A 16481-nucleotide genomic window follows, 5' to 3' on the forward strand; every position below is an offset into this window, starting at 1 on the left:
TCAAAAGTCTTTATAAGGCCTTGCACACCATTTTTCTGTGTCTTTCCTCTCCCCTGCAAGTGAGGGGAGCACCCTGTTGCAACAGTTCAATAAAGGCCAAGCCTACAGGCTGCTGTTTTGCTCCAAGTTATCCTGGTTGTGTCTTTGCTTTTGTCCAAGGGAGCCCTCGGATTTTTCCGGTAACATATCCAAATGCGATTTTGGTTTTAAATGCAGTGTAAGGTAGTCTCTCTGGGAGTATATTGTATTTAATTATGGGGTATCAGAGTTTTTAGGGGGCTAACCAGGTTGGGATAGCTGGGATAGCAGGATTGTTGGTTTTTGAATGTCTGATGTAGATTTTTTCAGTTTTGTTGTTCTGTATGAGACAATGACAATAAATAATATTGTATTTTATCGAGAGTCATCTGGAAAGTGCTATATCATGTTCCTTTCCCCACTTGCCAGGAGCCTGAGCTCCATTTGGGGTTCCTCCTTCCGCACCCCAAGGTTCCTCCAAGGCCTTGGGGAAGGAAACTGAGGCAGGCTCTGCTTGCTCCCCAGGGCCCTTGGGGGGGGCTGTGTCTTCCTCTGGCCATGGCACCCCCAGGAAGCCTTGGAAGAAAGGCAGGAGACCCTCAGCAGAGAACAGCCAAGTCCGGGTCTTCTCCGCAATGGCTTCCTCTTCTGAGCTCCCTCTCTTTCTTGTCTGGGCAGGACTGGGAGGACCCCAGTTCAGCCAGTTCCTCAGAGATCTGGAGTAGGGGCAACTTCTGTTTAACTACCGCCTGAGGGGGAGGAACAGATTTCTTGGCCCATCTGGGGAGCAAGCAAGGGCCATCCAGAAAGGGCTCCTGGGACCGCAAAGGGCCAGCAGGGGAGTCTCCAGCCTCGTCTGGGGAAGAGCCCCCCTTTCCCCTATTCCTACAGGTGGAGCCCTTCTCCTGGCGCTGACTCTTGGGGTGACCAAGGATGCTGCTCCGGGGGTCAAACTCCCCTGAGGGAACCCTCCACCTTTGAGGGGATAAAGCCCTTATTATTATTATTATTATTATTATTACTACTACTACTACTGTTATTCCTTGGGCCTTTGCCTCCTGGCCCCCTTTGCAGACCCCGGCGGATCCCCCAAGGCCGCTTGCCTGGCCTCCTCCGTGGGGCCAACATGGCGGGGAGAGAGGCTGCCCTGCGGAGGCCAAGCCATCATGGCAGGGAGGCGGCTGAGGACCCAAGGTGCCGCCCTCCTTCATCCGGGAGGAGAGACCCCGAGAGCGTGGGACCCCCAAGGCCCACAGGGGAGCCATGGCGTCTCTGGGAAAAACAAAATGGCGTCCCCTCCTATTTCGGAAAAGGGCGGGAAACCCCTTCTCCTGGCCCTGCCGCCTCCCTGGGCTCCTCCTGGGCCTCCCTGGCCATGGGGGGGGGGGGAATCCAGCTGCCCCAAATAATGGGGGGAGAGGAAGAGGAAGGATGAAGGAGAAGCTGGGAGGGGAGCAGCCATGAGGGAAACTCAGAGGGAAAACTCCCTCAGGAAACCGGGGAAGGAGAGGAGGAGGCCCAGGGGAACCTGAAAGGGGATTGGCCAGCTGCCCAATGGCGAGGCCTCTGATTGGTCCAGCCCGGCTCTGGGGCGGGAAATGGGTCTCCTGCCTCCATGTGGTTCTGGGAGCCCCGGAGAAACTGGTTTTCTGGCAGGAAACTCGGGGAAAGGAAGGCAGGGCTCCCTCTGGCTCTGAACCGGAGTCTGCTTCCCTCTCTCCACCATCCTGGTCTTCCCCTTCCTTTTTCATGCGCCCCCCTCCTGCCCCCCCCCGGGTCGCGTGTGGGTTTCCTTCCTCGCCTGGGACTCTTCCTCCTCTGAAAAGCGGCTCCAGAAGCAGAAAAACCCGTATTTTGGGGAGGGGGGGAGGGGTCTCCTGGCTGGGAAGCCCCCCTCCCTCTCCCCCCCCCGAGCTGGAGGGTGTTTTGGGGGGTGTCTGGAGGGAGCCATTTCTGAGCCCAAGGCACCTCCCGCCACTAGGCAGCCCTTCGCCTCTTCTCCCTCCCAGCCTTTCCTCGGGGTCCAGGAGCCTCGATGTTGGGGGAGGGGGAGAGCCAAGCTAACCCCCCCACGGACCCCCCCCGTCTCCCTTGCAGTTAGTCTGGTGGGATGTGGGCTCCTTGGGGCAGAGGAAGGGAAGGGGGGCAGCCCCTAGAGCAGGAAAACGGAACGCAGGGAGAGGGAGGGGAGGACTCGGCTTGGCAAGGGTTAAGAGGAGCAGAGCTGGAGTCCTAGAGAGGACAGGAAGTGAAGGCGGAGTGGAGATCCCCCCCCTTCCCTCCCTGCCTTCTTCTCTCTCCTTTGCAAAAGCCCCTCCTGGACTCGGGTGAGTCTCCTCTCTCCTCCCCCTGAGGGTGCTGTGGGGAGAAGGGGGTCCCAGGGGGGCAGGGAGGGGGCATGGGGGTCCCTGCTCAGGTCATGCATGGGGAGGGAGACCCCCAAGTCAGGGAGCAGAGGGTCCTCCCTTGTCCTCTCTGCCAAGCCAGGGAGGGGCCACTTCGCAGGAAATATTCAGCTCTGCTCTTCCTTTGGGATCCAGATGCTGCCTTCCTTTTGGGGGAGGGGGCTTTGGGTCAAGGAAATAAACCCCCTTCAGATGGAAGGAAAAGTCACCTTTGGGAACAGAGGCTGCAGCCAGACGGGAACATTCCCACATGGGGGGAGCACAGGGAGAAGAAAAGCCCTTCTGCATCTGCAGCAGCAAAACCAGACCACTTTCTCTGTCCCAGATGCAACAATATTATCCAACATAATATTACTATTAATAATAATAATAATTTATTATTTGTACCCCGCCCATCTAGCCAGATTTCCCCAGCCACTCTGGGCGGCTTCCACAGAAACGAAAAAGACACTATTATGTCATACATTAAAAACTTCCCTGAACAGGGCTGCCTTAAGATGTCTTCTGAATGTCAGGTAGTTGTTTATGTCTCTCCCCTGTCGCTCTCCACACCCACAGCTGGCGATGTTACCTTCCAACAACTGGATCTCACTCCCAAAGACACACTCTTCCATGGTCTCCTAAGACAGACGGATGCCAACCAACCAACCATTCCCTCCCCTCCCCCTCCTGGTGCCCCTTGAAGTTGGCTTGAGGGCAGGGGGAGGGTCCACCCCACCAGATGAAGGGAGAGGAGGTCCTTCCATCTGGAAAATGGGAATGCTTGCAAAGATTTACTTGAAGATGAGTGCCGCATAGATAATAAAATATTATTTTGTGGAATTCCCCCATTTACACAAAGATTAATACAGTGGTACGTCGGGTTAAGAACTTAATTTATTCTGGAGGTCCATTTTTAACCTGAAACTGTTCTTAACCTGAGGTACTATGTCTGGGTTAGTGGAGTCTGTAACCTGAAGCGTCTGTAACCCGAGGTACCACTGTACCCATCATTTAAATACACAACAAAATTGTTACAGAAAAGAACAGAGCAACGTGTAGAATAATATCATCTTTCTTCTCCCTTTTTCCCTTAGGGTCCAGTGTGCTTTGAAGACGTAGCTGTTCCTTTCACAGAGGAGGACTGGGCTTTGCTGGATCCTGACCAGAGAGCTCTGCAGAAGGAAGTCAAGGAGGAGAATCCTGGGATCGTGGCCTCTCTGGTAAGGCTCCCTGCTGGATCATAAGATCAGTTTTGAAATTCCATACAGATCTCTGAAGGACAAACCTCCTCTATTTTGAGGGAGCCCCATATCGCCCCCTGCAGCACCTGAGATGTTAACACACCCACAACTCTCCATAGGAGATGCATCTCCTGTTCTGTCTGGGAATATTCTTCCACCAGTCCTGCCTTTTCCAACCAGGATGAGGCTGCTCTGAGCTGCCCAGGCCTTCTTCCATGTAGGCTTCAGAGATCTCAGGGATGCGGAGGTACATCCTGTCTAATTTTCTGTTTCCCTTTCGGCATCTCTCTGTTTTTGGTTGAGCAAAGAAATGACTGAGCTTGGAGATGGAGCGGATTCCACGACTGAGCCAAATTAAATCCATCCCTGGATAGAGCCAGGCTTTTTAAATCTCCAGTTCCCATAAATAAGTTAGCTAATACCAGCCAAAAAAGGCAGTAACTCCCTTCCCTTCTTCCTCATTCACAAGCAGTCATTTGCATTGTTCAATCATTTCAGACTCTTATCTATTCCTGAGGCTATTATAATAATTAATTAATAATACTGCCATGGGTTGTAGGTGGTAGGTGGTGAATTGGAAAGGAAGAAGAATGGAGACAATAAGAAAATCCTCACAATGGAGAAACCATATAAATATTCAGAGTGTGGAGAGAACTTTAGTCAGAGCTCCCAGTCCACTTCCCATCAAGGAAAGCTCTTCGTTCAGAAGGAGAGCCTCACTTCACATGAAAGAACTAACGGGGGGAAGAAAGTAGTGCTTGAAATGTGGAAAAAGCTTCCATCGCAGCTCCACCCACAATTCCCATGAGATACTTCATACAGGGGAGTGTTTGGAAAAAGCTTCATGCAGGTCAGAAACCAGATCAGTGCTTGGAATGTAGAAAGAGCTTCATTCAGGTGGTGAATCTAATTTTCCATGAAATATTTCCTGCAAGGGACTGTTTAGAATGTGGAAAAAGCTTCACCTAGGAAACCAGTCTCAATTTCCATTAAATAAAACACAGCAGGGATAATCAGAGAATTTTAGAAAATGGTATAAGGCAAATGGTATAACTGGTATTAGAAACTTCATGAAGAATTAAGGGGAGAGATAGCGTTGACCCGGAGTAGTTACAAAATTTGTGGTCTCTCCCCGAGTGCCAGGGACCCTCCTCCAAAGAGAGCTTTTTTTGTCGGAATAATTTCATTTCCCCCAGTTTTTGGCAATTAATGTTCTCGCTGCCACTGTGGCATAAAGAAATATTTCTTTTTTTTTTGTTTTGGTATATCTACATCCAATATTCCCAATAAAAAGGCTTCTGTTTTGGGGGGTAAAATTTTGTTCAAATGTTTTCTTTAGTTCTTCATACACCGTATCCCAGAAGCCCTTGATTTTATCACATGGCCACCCCATATGCAGAAGTGTCCCCTCTACTTGCTTACACCTCCAACGTAATTTTGATTTTCTTTTATACATTTTACATATCTTGGTTGGTGTTAAATACCATCTATAAAACATCTTTATCAAATTTTCTGTTACTGCCTCACAAGCCGTAAAATTCCAACTCTCCTTCCATAATTTTTCCCATGATGTTAATTGAATAGGTTCCCCTAAATCCATAGTCAATTTGATCATTACCGCCTTTACCTGTTCATCCATATCCTCTCACTCCACTAAGATTCCATACATTTTAGAAATTATGTTTATTTTGTTTTGTAATAATTCTTTATCCAATACTGAAATTGCAAAACCCTTTTTCTTGTCAGCTTTGAAGACCTCATTTATTTGGTGATACTGGATCCACCCTGTTAGGTGGTGTTTTATTTCCTCCCGCAGTTGGCCAAACTCATGCTGGTAGCTTCAAGAACACTGTCCCACCATCTCGTCCTCTGTCGTCCCCTTCTCCTTGTGCCCTCCATCTTTCCCAACATCAGGGTCTTTTCCAGGGAGTCTTCTCTTCTCATGAGGTGGCCAAAGTCTTGGAGCCTCAGCTTCACTATCTGTCCTTCCACTGAGCACTCAGGGCTGATTTCCTTCAGAATGGAGAGGTTTGATCTTCTTGCAGTCCATGGGACTCCCAAGAGTCTCCTCCAGCACCAGAATTTGAAAGCATCCATTCTTCGGCGATCAGCCTTCTTGATGGTCCAGCTCTCACTTCCATACATCACTACTGGGAAAACCATAGCTTTAATTATACGGACCTTTCATGGCAAGGTGATGTCTCTACTTTTTAAGATGCTGTCTAGGTTTCTCATTGCTTTTCTCCCAAGAAGCAGGCATCTTTTGATTTCGTGACTGCTGTCACCATCTACAGTGATCATGGAGCCCAAGAAGGTAAAATCTCTCACTGCCTCCATTTCTTCCCCTTCTATTTGCCAGGAGGTCCAGTGGCCATGATTTTGGTTTTTTTGATGTTGAGCTTCAGACCATATTTTGTGCTCTCCTCTTTCACCCTCAATAAAAGGTTCTTTAATTCCTCCTCACTTTCTGCCATCAAGGTTGTGTCATCTGCGTATCTGAGGTTGTTGATATTTCTTCCGGCAATCTTAAGTCTGGTTTGGGATTCATCCAGCCCAGCTTTTCGCATGATGAATTCTGCATATAAGTTAAATAAGCAGGGAGACAATATACAGCCTTGCCGTACTCCTTTCCCAATTCTGAACCAATCAATTGTTCCATATCCAGTTCTAACTGTAGCTTCTTGTCCCACATAGAGATTTCTCAGGAGACAGATGAGGTGATCAGGCACTCCCATTTCTTTAAGAACTTGCCATAGTTTGCTGTGGTCAACACAGTCAAAGGCTTTTGCATAGTCAATGAAGCAGAAGTAGATGTCTTTCTGGAACTCTCTAGCTTTCTCCATAATCCAGCGCATGTTTGCAATTTGGTCTCTGGTTCCTCTGCCTCTTCTAAATCCAGCTTGCACTTCTGGGAGTTCTCGGTCCACATACTGCTTGAGCCTTCCTTGTAGAATTTTAAGCATAACCTTGCTAGCGTGTGAAATGAGTGCAATTGTGCGGTAGTTGGAGCATTCTTTGGCACTGCCCTTCTTTGGGATTGGGATGTAGACTGATCTTCTCCAATCCTCTGGCCCCTGCTGAGTTTTCCAAACTTGCTGGCATATTGAGTGTAGCACCTTAACAGCATCCTCTTTTAAAGTTTTAAATAGTTCAGCTGGAATACCATCACTTACACTGGCCTTGTTATTTGCAGTGCTTTCTAAGGCCCTTTTGATTTCACTCTCCAGGATGTCTGGCTCAAGGTCAGCAACCACACTACCTGGGCTGTACGAGACATCCATATCTTTCTGGTATAGTTCCTCTGTGTATTCTTGCCACCTCTTCTTGATGTCTTCTGCTTCAGTTAGATCTTTACCACTTTTGTCCTTTATTATGGTAATCTTTGTACAAAAAGTTCCTTTCATATCTCCAATTTTCTTGAACAGATCTCTGGTTTTCTCCCATTCTATTGTTTTCCTCTATTTCTTTGCATTGCTCGTTTAAGAAGGCCCTCTTGTCTCTCCTTGCTATTCTTTGGAAATCTGTATTCTATTTCTTGTAGGTCTGCCTTGGATTCGTATCAAGATCATTCTATCATTTTTGAGATTTCATCCCAGTACAGCTTTCGCCACTCTTTTGTTGATTATGTAGGCTACATTTTAATATTTTAATGTTCCATTATTTTAATGTTGTATTTTATTTTTGTTTTCAAGTTGTAATCATTCATCTTGTTTTTATTATTGCTTGTAAGCCGCTCTGAGCCCGGCCTTGGCTGGGGAGGGCGGGGTATAAATAAAAAATTATTATTATTATTATTATTATTATTATGAGGGCCACTCCATTTCTTTTACGGGATTCTTGCCCACAGTAGTAGTTATGATGGTCATCTGAACTGAATTCGCCCATCCCTGTCCATTTTAGTTCACTGATGCCCAGGATGTCAATATTTATTCTTGCCATCTCATTTTGACCACATCCAGCTTACCTTTCGGCTTTGGCCCAGCCGTTTCATCAGCTCTGAATCTACTTGTCCTTGTCCTCCTCTCTTCCTCAGTAGCATGTTGGACGCTGTCAGAGCTGCTCCCAGATCCTAGCTCCCAGAGGATCACGCTAGCCAGCGTTCACTTAATAAAAGTCTTTATTGAGTTACAGTTTCCATTTCCAAGCTGCCGCGTGCAGCCCTACGTCTTATAAGCTAGACCGGCGTAGCTCCGTCTGAGTCCCCGCCTCCTGTACACCAGCTTAATACCCTAGCCTTACTCCACCTTTTCCGCCTGACCGTTCTTCTCTGGGTCCCTCTGCCCCCCGTGGTCTCTTCCTTCCTGGACTCTTCTGACGCTGACCCCCCGGACCCTTCTGTCTCCTTGCGTCGGGCTTTAGGACCTGGCTCCCTTTCCGGGCTGCTTACTGCGCCGCCTTCCTGTGCATTTGAACTTGGCGCGCGCGCCCAACCTTCCACTTTCCGCTTGACCGTTTCTTCGCTCCCCGATGGAGGTGTGGCCACTCCTGACTCATGCCCTCCCCCCTGCGGCGAGCCGCCGGAGCTCGATACCTGGCGCCCTTCCTCTCCACTGCGCTCTGTTGGGGACGCTGGCCCCGATTTCCAACTGCTGCCCTCTGAATCCCCTCTGGACCCTTCTTCCTGGGGTGTCCCCCTAGGCTCCCCCCTTGCTCTGGCCACTGGCGCTCCTTTCTGTGAATCTTCTGATTCACTGGACAGACTCGGAGATCTCGGGTCGTCGTCATCACTCATCTTTTCTTCGGACTCCTCCCCCTCGCTCTCTGTTTCCTCCCTTGCCCTCGCCTCTGCTCCTGAACCCCTGACATCCATCCCCCCCTCGAAGCCCCCCCTACCCCCCTCCCCTCCTTCAGGTGCGGGTGCTGGGTGCTGCAGTGTCATGGGGGCGAATGCCGGATACAGTTCTCTTCCCGTGGCGGGCCTCCAACTGAAGACTTCCGGTTCTTCCTCCCTGCGCTCGTCGCCGACGGTCACCTCCGCTTCCATCTCTGTGCCTCCGTGCTTGAACCCAAGATCCTCCCCGTACACGTCCACGTCAGTCTCCGCCTCAGTCGCTCCCGGGTCCGTCGCTCGACCTGGAACCTCCAGCCACTTCCTGCGCCACTGTTCCTCTGGTCTATCGTCCCACCAATACGAGGCATCCGAGGCCGATCCCGAGGGTGATTCTTCCGGGGAGTGTGTGCCCAGTGAATGTTCCACGTCCGAGTCAAACCCGTGGAACGTGCTGGCTGAAAGCGTCGGTGTGAAAAGCCAGTCGTCGAAAAAGTCTGCTGGCATGGGCCTGTGTGGGAAGAGGGCATGAAATTCGTCCTTGAGCAGAGGGTCTTCCAAAGCGTAGCCTTGCACCCAGCAATTGGCACTGGCCGGGGTGCCCTCCCTGGCGAGAAGGTATTCTACTCCCTCTTCCCCCCATCTAGAGTCCAAAATCTCTGTGACCTCGTTGATGGGCTCCTCCTGTGGCACTCCCCCTTGCTCGGTCCCCTCCCGGAGCGGACTCGGTGCCGTTCCTGGTTCCTGAAATCTGTGAGGTGTCTTGTAGGGAGTGAGCACCGATCTGTGGAACACCGGATGCATCCTGGATCCCTCCGGAAGTGTCAGCCTGAAGGCCACCGGGTTGACCTGCGCTTCGACTTGGTAGGGCCCTAGTTGTTTATGCCCTAGCTTCTTTTTCGCTAACGATCTGGCCGGCACTGCGTGGGCTGCCAACCAGACCCAGTCTCCCACTTGGATCTCTTCGCCAACCCTTCTGTGTTTGTCCGCTTGCACCTTGTATGCGTGCTTAGCCAGCTCAAGGTGCCGCCGGAGCTGATCGTGGACCTCCTGCAACTCCGACGCGAACGCGTCCGCTGTCTGCGGCTCCCCCTCCCCCATTCTTTCCAGTCCCGGGAAGGTTCTGGGGTGCCTTCCGTTGTTGGCGAAGAACGGCGTCACCTCCGTGGACACGTGCTTCGTGTTGTTGTAGGCGAACTCGGCGAGGGGCAGGTAATCCACCCACGTTGCAGGCTGTTGATTCGCATAACATCTCAGGTACTGCTGCATGATGGCATTGACCCGCTCCGCTTGCCCGTTGGTCTGCGGATGTCTTGCCGACGCCAGGTTGATCTTGACGTTCAGGAAGCCCATCAGCTTCTGCCAGAAGTTCGAGATGAACTGTCGCCCCCGGTCGGACAGTATAGACCGCGGCAGACCGTGAACCTTGAACACGTGATCTATGAACAGTTTGGCGGTTTGTTCCGCCGTGGCCACCTTCGCACACGGAATGAAATGTGCCATCTTGGTGAACAAGTCCACCACCACTAGCACTGCTGTCTTGCCCCTCGAGCTGGGTAGATCCGTGACAAAGTCCAGGGCCACTCTCTCCCATGGTTCGAACGGGGTTTGCAGTGGTTCCAGCAGTCCCGCCGGCGGTCTGTGTACTGGTTTGGCCCTCTGGCAGGTGTCGCACCTCGCCACGTAGTCCGCGACTTCCCCTCTCATTCTGGGCCACCAGAAGTCTCTAGCGACTAATTCCATCGTCTTCTCCGTACCGAAGTGCCCGGCAGTGGGAGCGTCGTGCAACTGCTGCAGTACCTTGGCGCGAAGTTCGTCTCCCGGTACGTAGATGGCCCCTTTACGAATGAGTAATCCATCTCGCATCTGAAACTCGCCGGTCGTCGCCGTGCCCTTGTGCACCTCTGCCATCTTTGCTTGCGCGAAGGAGTCGTCCTGCAACGCTCGCCATACCGCATCCAGGTCAACAGTCGCCGAAGCGCACGCCCACGCTGTCGGTGCGAAGATGTGCATGGCCGCCGCTGGCGTCGCCTCCTCGAGGTATTGCGGTTTACGGGATAGGGCATCCGCCATGACGTTGGTGTCTCCTGGGACATACTCTATACGGAAGTCGAAGTCCGCAAAGAACTCTGCCCAACGTATCTGCCTCTGGTTCAGGAACCGTGCCGTGCGCCAGTGCTCCAGATTCTTGTGGTCCGTGCAGACCTGCACTGTGTGCTTGGCTCCGATCAGGAAGTCCCTCCATGCCTTGAATGCTGCATGAATGGCCAACAACTCCCTGTCCCAGATGGTGTAGTTCTGTTCCGACTTGGTGAGCTTCCTGGAGTAGAACGCTCCCGGCCTCCAAGCTCCCTGCGGGTCTTGCTGCAACAGAATTGCTCCCACGGCTCTGTCCGAAGCGTCCGTCTCCACCCTCATCGGTCTGCTGGGGTTGACGTGTAGTAGCTGCTCCTCTGACGCGAAGAGACGCTTGAGGGCCTGAAAGGACTGCTCCGCCTGCTCCGTCCAGATGAACTTCTTCTTCTTGGAGCTGAGCGTGTCTGTGATGGCCGCCGTCTGCATCGCAAACCCCTTGATAAACTTGTGATAGAAGTTAGCAAAGCCGACAAACCGCTGGACCTCCTTCCGGTTGCGCGGGCTTTTCCAATCCAGCACAGTGCGAACCTTGGCGCTATCCATGGCGAGCCCCTTGTCTGACAACCTGTAGCCCAGGAAATCCACCTCCGACACGTCGAACTGGCACTTTTCCAGCTTGGCGTAGAGCCTATGCTGCTGCAGTCTGCTCAGCACGTCCTTGACGTCTCTGTCGTGATCCTGCTGCAATTCAGAAAATATCAGGATGTCATCCAGGAAACAGACACACTTCTTGTAGAGGAGCCCCGCTAACACGTGATGCATGAAAGCTTGAAAACAGTGGGAGCCATTTTGTAATCCAAATGGCATAACTCTGTATTCGTAGGTGCCCAGGGGCGTGAACATGGCCGTCTTCCACTCATCGCCTTCCCGCATGCGAATGAGGTTGTACGCCCCTCGCAGGTCCAACTTGGTGAAGACGCGGCCTTTGCGCACCGTTGCGAGGAGGTCGTCGATCCTGGGCATGGGGAAATCCGATGGCTTGGTCATCGCGTTTAAGGTCCGATAGTCCACTACGAGCCTTTTTTGGGGCGTGTCTTTCTTCTTGACAAAGAATACAGGACTGCCCCCCACTGCCTTGGACTCTCGGATGAAACCGCGCTCCAAATTGTGATCTATGAACTCTTTGAGTTCCTGTAGTTCGTCCTCAGACATGGAATACAGCTTCCCTTTTGGCAACGCCGCCCCTGGCAGGAGGTCAATCTTGCAGTCATATGGTCTGTGGGGGGGTAGCTTGTCCGCCTCCTTCTTGCAGAAAACCTCCAGAAATTCTGCGTACTTGTGGGGGACTGCTTGCAGCGTCCCCAGCTGCAGCTGTGACTCCTCTTCCTCTCCTTCCTGCCGGGGCAGGATGCAGTGTTCAGCACAATAGGAAGAGCCGAAGATCAGCTGCCTCTGGTACCAAGCCAGCGTCGGGCTGTGCTTGTCCAGCCAACTCATGCCCAATACAATAGGCGTGTCCGATAGTTGGGTGACATTAAAACTGATGACTTCTCTGTGATTTCCAAGTCGCATCACCATTGGTGGCGTTTGCTTCACCACCTGCCCCCTGAGCAGCTCCCTGCCATCCACCGTGACGACCTGCAGGGGCAGCGTGGCAGGCAGCAACTGTATAGCGTGCCGATCGACAAAGTCGTGCCCTATAAAGTCCGCATTGCTTCCTGAGTCAACGGTGATTGGCACGTCCATGGTGAGTCCATTGGGTAGCTGGAGCGATGCGGTGAGCCGCACTACTGGTTTGGGCGGGAGGGGGTCTGTGGGCTGCAAAATCTCTGGGGACTGCTTCACTGACTCATCTGGCTGGGCCCCAATGCCTCTGTCTCCAGCCAGACTCCGTCGTTTCCCTGCTGTGGTTCTCCGTGCTGAGTAGCTGCAGTTACCATTGCAGAGGCTGCAGTGTGCTTGTGGATCCTCTGGGGACACTCTTTCGCCATGTGCTGGGGACTGTCGCAGATGTAGCACTTCCGGTTCCCTCTAGGAGGCTTCGCTTTCACTGCTCCCGGTGCTAGGGCTGTTTGCTGACTGAGCCCTTGCACCTCCAACCTCCATAGGTTCCGCTCCCCCTCCTGGCGGAGGCGTGGATTGCGCACGCGCTGCTTCTCTGTGAATGAAGGAAAAGCCTCTCGCTGGTTCGCGCCCTCCACGCCCTTCGTCCCTGCCCCATGGACGTTCTTCCAGACGTACCCCAACCGTCAGCGCCCTCTGAACGATCTCCTGCGTGCTCCGGGGTCTCTCCCCCCTCGCAATTTCGTCTTTAACTGCGCCGCTCAAGCCTTCCCAAAACAGGTCTCTGACCGGAGCCGAATCTCTGTCCCATTCCAGGGCACTGACCAATGCAAAAAAGCGGGCATGATACTGCCTTACACTGGCCCTCCCCTGCTTCAGTCCATGTACCTCCTTCCGGGCAAGATCCACGTCTATGCTTGATAAAAAGCACGCATCCATTGCTTTAATGAAGGCATCCGCACTTTGGAGCGCCGGATCCTTATCTCTCCACAAATTGCGCAGCCATGCTTTAGCATCTCCATGCAAATGGGACATGATAAACCCCACCTTCTCTTGCTCATCTCTAAAGTCCTTGTCCAGCAGTTGCAGCGCACACTGTACATCTGCTCTAAAGTTGGGGTACTGTTGCAAATTCCCATCGAAGTGAGATACTAGACCGCCTGCTCTTCTCCCCAACCCAATCCCCTCCGGTTTGGGTGCCAGTTGCCCTTGCTTCGTAAGCATTTCCAACCTGATCTGGAGATCCCTGTAGGCGGCAGCTGCTTCCCCCTCTCTCTTCCTGGATGCAAGTATCTCGGCATTCAGTTGTGTCACTGCTTCTTTGAGATCTTCTATCTGTTGTTCGGCCGTCATCTTGTCTGCCGTTCGTGAGCTCGCGAGTAGGCACCAGTCTTCGCCCCTTTCCGCGAGGCTTTAGGTGCCAAAACTGATGAGACGGAGCTTACTGTCAGAGCTGCTCCCAGATCCTAGCTCACAGAGGATCACGCTAGCCAGCGTTCACTTAATAAAAGTCTTTATTGAGTTACAATTTCCATTTCCAAGCTGCCGCGTGTAGCCCTACGTCTTATAAGCTAGACCGGCGTAGCTCCGTCTGAGTCCCCGCCTCCTGTACACCAGCTTAATACCCTAGCCTTACTCCACCTTTTCCGCCTGACCGTTCTTCTCTGGGTCCCTCTGCCCCCCGTGGTCTCTTCCTTCCTGGACTCTTCTGACGCTGACCCCCCGGACCCTTCTGTCTCCTTGCGTCGGGCTTTAGGACCTGGCTCCCTTTCCGGGCTGCTTACTGCGCCGCCTTCCTGTGCATTTGAACTTGGCGCGCGCGCCCAACCTTCCACTTTCCGCTTGACCGTTTCTTCGCTCCCCGATGGAGGTGTGGCCACTCCTGACTCATGCCCTCCCCCCTGCGGCGAGCCGCCGGAGCTCGATACCTGGCGCCCTTCCTCTCCACTGCGCTCTGTTGGGGACGCTGGCCCCGATTTCCAACTGCTGCCCTCTGAATCCCCTCTGGACCCTTCTTCCTGGGGTGTCCCCCTAGGCTCCCCCCTTGCTCTGGCCACTGGCGCTCCTTTCTGTGAATCTTCTGATTCACTGGACAGACTCGGAGATCTCGGGTCGTCGTCATCACTCATCTTTTCTTCGGACTCCTCCCCCTCGCTCTCTGTTTCCTCCCTTGCCCTCGCCTCTGCTCCTGAACCCCTGACAGACGCCTTCTGACCCGAGGGGCTCATCTTCCAGCATCATCACTTTTATATGCCTGTTGCCTTTGTCCATGGAGTTTTCTTGGCAGGGATACTGGAGTGGCTTGCCGGTTCGTGCTCCAGGTGGATCATGTTTGGTCTAAACTCTCCACTATGACCTGTCCGTCTTGGGTGGCCCTGCACAGCTTAGCTCATAGCGTCTCTGAGTTATTCAAGCCCCTTCGTCACAACAAGGCAGTGAAAGTGGCCCAATTCAATTCCATATTTTTCTTTCCCCCAGTTATTGCTTCTTGAGGTGAAATCCACCAGGGGGTTTTAGGTTCTAACACCACTTTATGTTTTTCCCATACTCTATATATCAATTTTCTTATTATATGATTCAAAATTGATTTCTTTCCATGTTTTAGTATGTTGTTGTTTAGTCGTGTCCCACTCTTTGTGACCCCATGGATCAGAGCACGCCAGGCACTCTTGTCTTCCACTGCCTCCCGCAGTTTGGTCAGGGTTTTAATATAATTGTTTTTAAATAGGTTGGCGTTTTCATTTGTCAGCCAGATTCCGAAATACGTAGTTTTATTTACTATTTCCAATCCTGATATTTTCTTTAGTTCTTCTTTTTCCTGTGTTGACATATTTTTTTCTCGCATACTAGTCTTATTTCCTCCAGATTTTCAGTAGTTAGAATTACATTGTCTGCAAAGGCCTTCATCTTGTGCGACTTCTTCCCCCTTGTTAGACCTTTTATGCCCTGGTCACTCCTTGTTGTCATTGCTAAGAATTCTAGTACCGTAATAAAAAGTAGAGGCGAAAGGGGGCAGCCTTGCCTGGTCCCCTTACTTACTTTATATTTTTCTCTTATTTCACTATTTAGCATCAATTTGGCTCAACACCCCTAATAATATTTTCTCTGAGTCCTGTTTTTTCTGTAGTTTTTTTCATGGAGCTCCAAGAGATGTTGTCGAAGACCTATTCCGTGTCTATCAGCATCAAAATGGCTTTTTTATCTGATCGTGCTTCTAAATATTCTAAAATATCAATTATGTTTCTCATTTTATTGTGCATGTGTCTGCCTAGAAGGAGCCAGCCTGATCTCTGTTTTTTATTTCATTCAATACTTTATTTTAATCTGTTGGCTAGGATGTTGGCAAATATTTTATAATAATTATTGAACAATGATATAGGTCTATAATTTTTGATTAGTGTTGGATCTGCTCCTTGTTTGGGTCTCAGTGTGATAAGTGCTTCTTCCCATGATTTTGGTATTCTTCCTTCCTTTAAAATTTGGTCCAGTACTGTTTCATTGGTTCTGATAATCTATCTTCTAACTTCTTATAAAATGCCGCCGATAATCCATCCGTACCTGGGGACTTTCCTATATTTGCTTTTGAGGTTGCTGCACCTCCATCATCGCTGTTGGTACATTTAGTTGTTCTATTTTCCAATCTGCTATTGTCGGGAGTCTATTTTGTGCTATGAATCATTCCATTTCCTCTTGGTCTTCTTCTTCATTGTGAAATTTCCTATAGTAATTTAATTTTTCTTTGCATATTTCTTTAGGATCTTCAATTATTTTTCATTTTTCTATTACTCTCTCCTTTTGTTTTGTCTTTAATTGCCACACAAGTAGCCTACCTGATTTATTGGAACCACTCGAGAGGTATAGAAATGGGGCTTCTGTTGGGAAGGGGCTGCCCCATTTGGGCTTCTCCAGGGGCAGGAGAATATCTAGGGCAGGAGAATCCCTGCAGGGCCTCTGAGGCTCCCTTTGCTTCTTCCTCTCTCCCAGGACCCTGCAGCTCGTTTTGGCTCCTTGACTCCTCAGGAAGGATGAAAGAGACGGATCCTGCAAAGCTAGCAAGGATGGAAGGGGGAAGATGGACGGTTGACCTGGTCAGGTTGTCTCCTGCATCCCTCCTCTCAACCTCTGAGCATTCCCTCCCAGGGACCTCCAAGAGATCTGGTGAGTTCCAGGGGAGTGAAGATGGGGACCTGGATGGATGGAGCCGGAGAGAAATTGGGGCTTGCTCAGCTTGGGGTGGGGGGAGGCAGGCAGGCGGATGGAGAAGGGGAGCACCTTTTCGGGCTCCCCCACCTGCCTGCCTGCACCTTTGTCATCTGCAGGCAATTTGAGCCAGGAATAGGTCACAGCTCCCCAGTCACCGTGATGTATTGGCAGCTCAAAAGATGTAAAACCAGTTCTGTGATCTGAATGCCCTGCCAACGTCAGAAA

General features: G+C 51.2%; 2 protein-coding genes and 1 long non-coding RNA gene across 3 annotated transcripts in view; 2 read left to right on the forward strand and 1 right to left on the reverse strand.

Moving 5' to 3' along the window:
- LOC308465792 (uncharacterized protein) overlaps positions 1-15334 on the reverse strand; it is a 430090-nt gene extending 414756 nt beyond the window's left edge. The window contains exon 1 of the mRNA XM_080986032.1: positions 13499-15334. The gene's annotated coding sequence lies outside the window, so the exon portion shown is untranslated. The remainder of the gene's footprint in view (positions 1-13498) is intronic.
- The window catches only part of LOC308465694 (uncharacterized protein), a 386527-nt gene that overhangs the window by 366693 nt on the left and 3353 nt on the right, over positions 1-16481 (forward strand). The window contains exon 11 of the mRNA XM_080985781.1: positions 16038-16211. Within this exon, the coding sequence (XP_080841907.1) occupies positions 16038-16211 (174 nt within the window). The remainder of the gene's footprint in view (positions 1-16037; positions 16212-16481) is intronic.
- On the forward strand, positions 192-3630 carry LOC308466262. Its single transcript, XR_013980686.1, has 2 exons — positions 192-2345; positions 3500-3630. It is a non-coding gene; the product is annotated as an uncharacterized lncRNA (long non-coding RNA).

This window comes from Podarcis pityusensis (genome assembly GCF_964106645.2).
Source record: "Podarcis pityusensis genome assembly, chromosome: 2".
NCBI lineage: Eukaryota > Metazoa > Chordata > Lepidosauria > Squamata > Lacertidae > Podarcis > Podarcis pityusensis.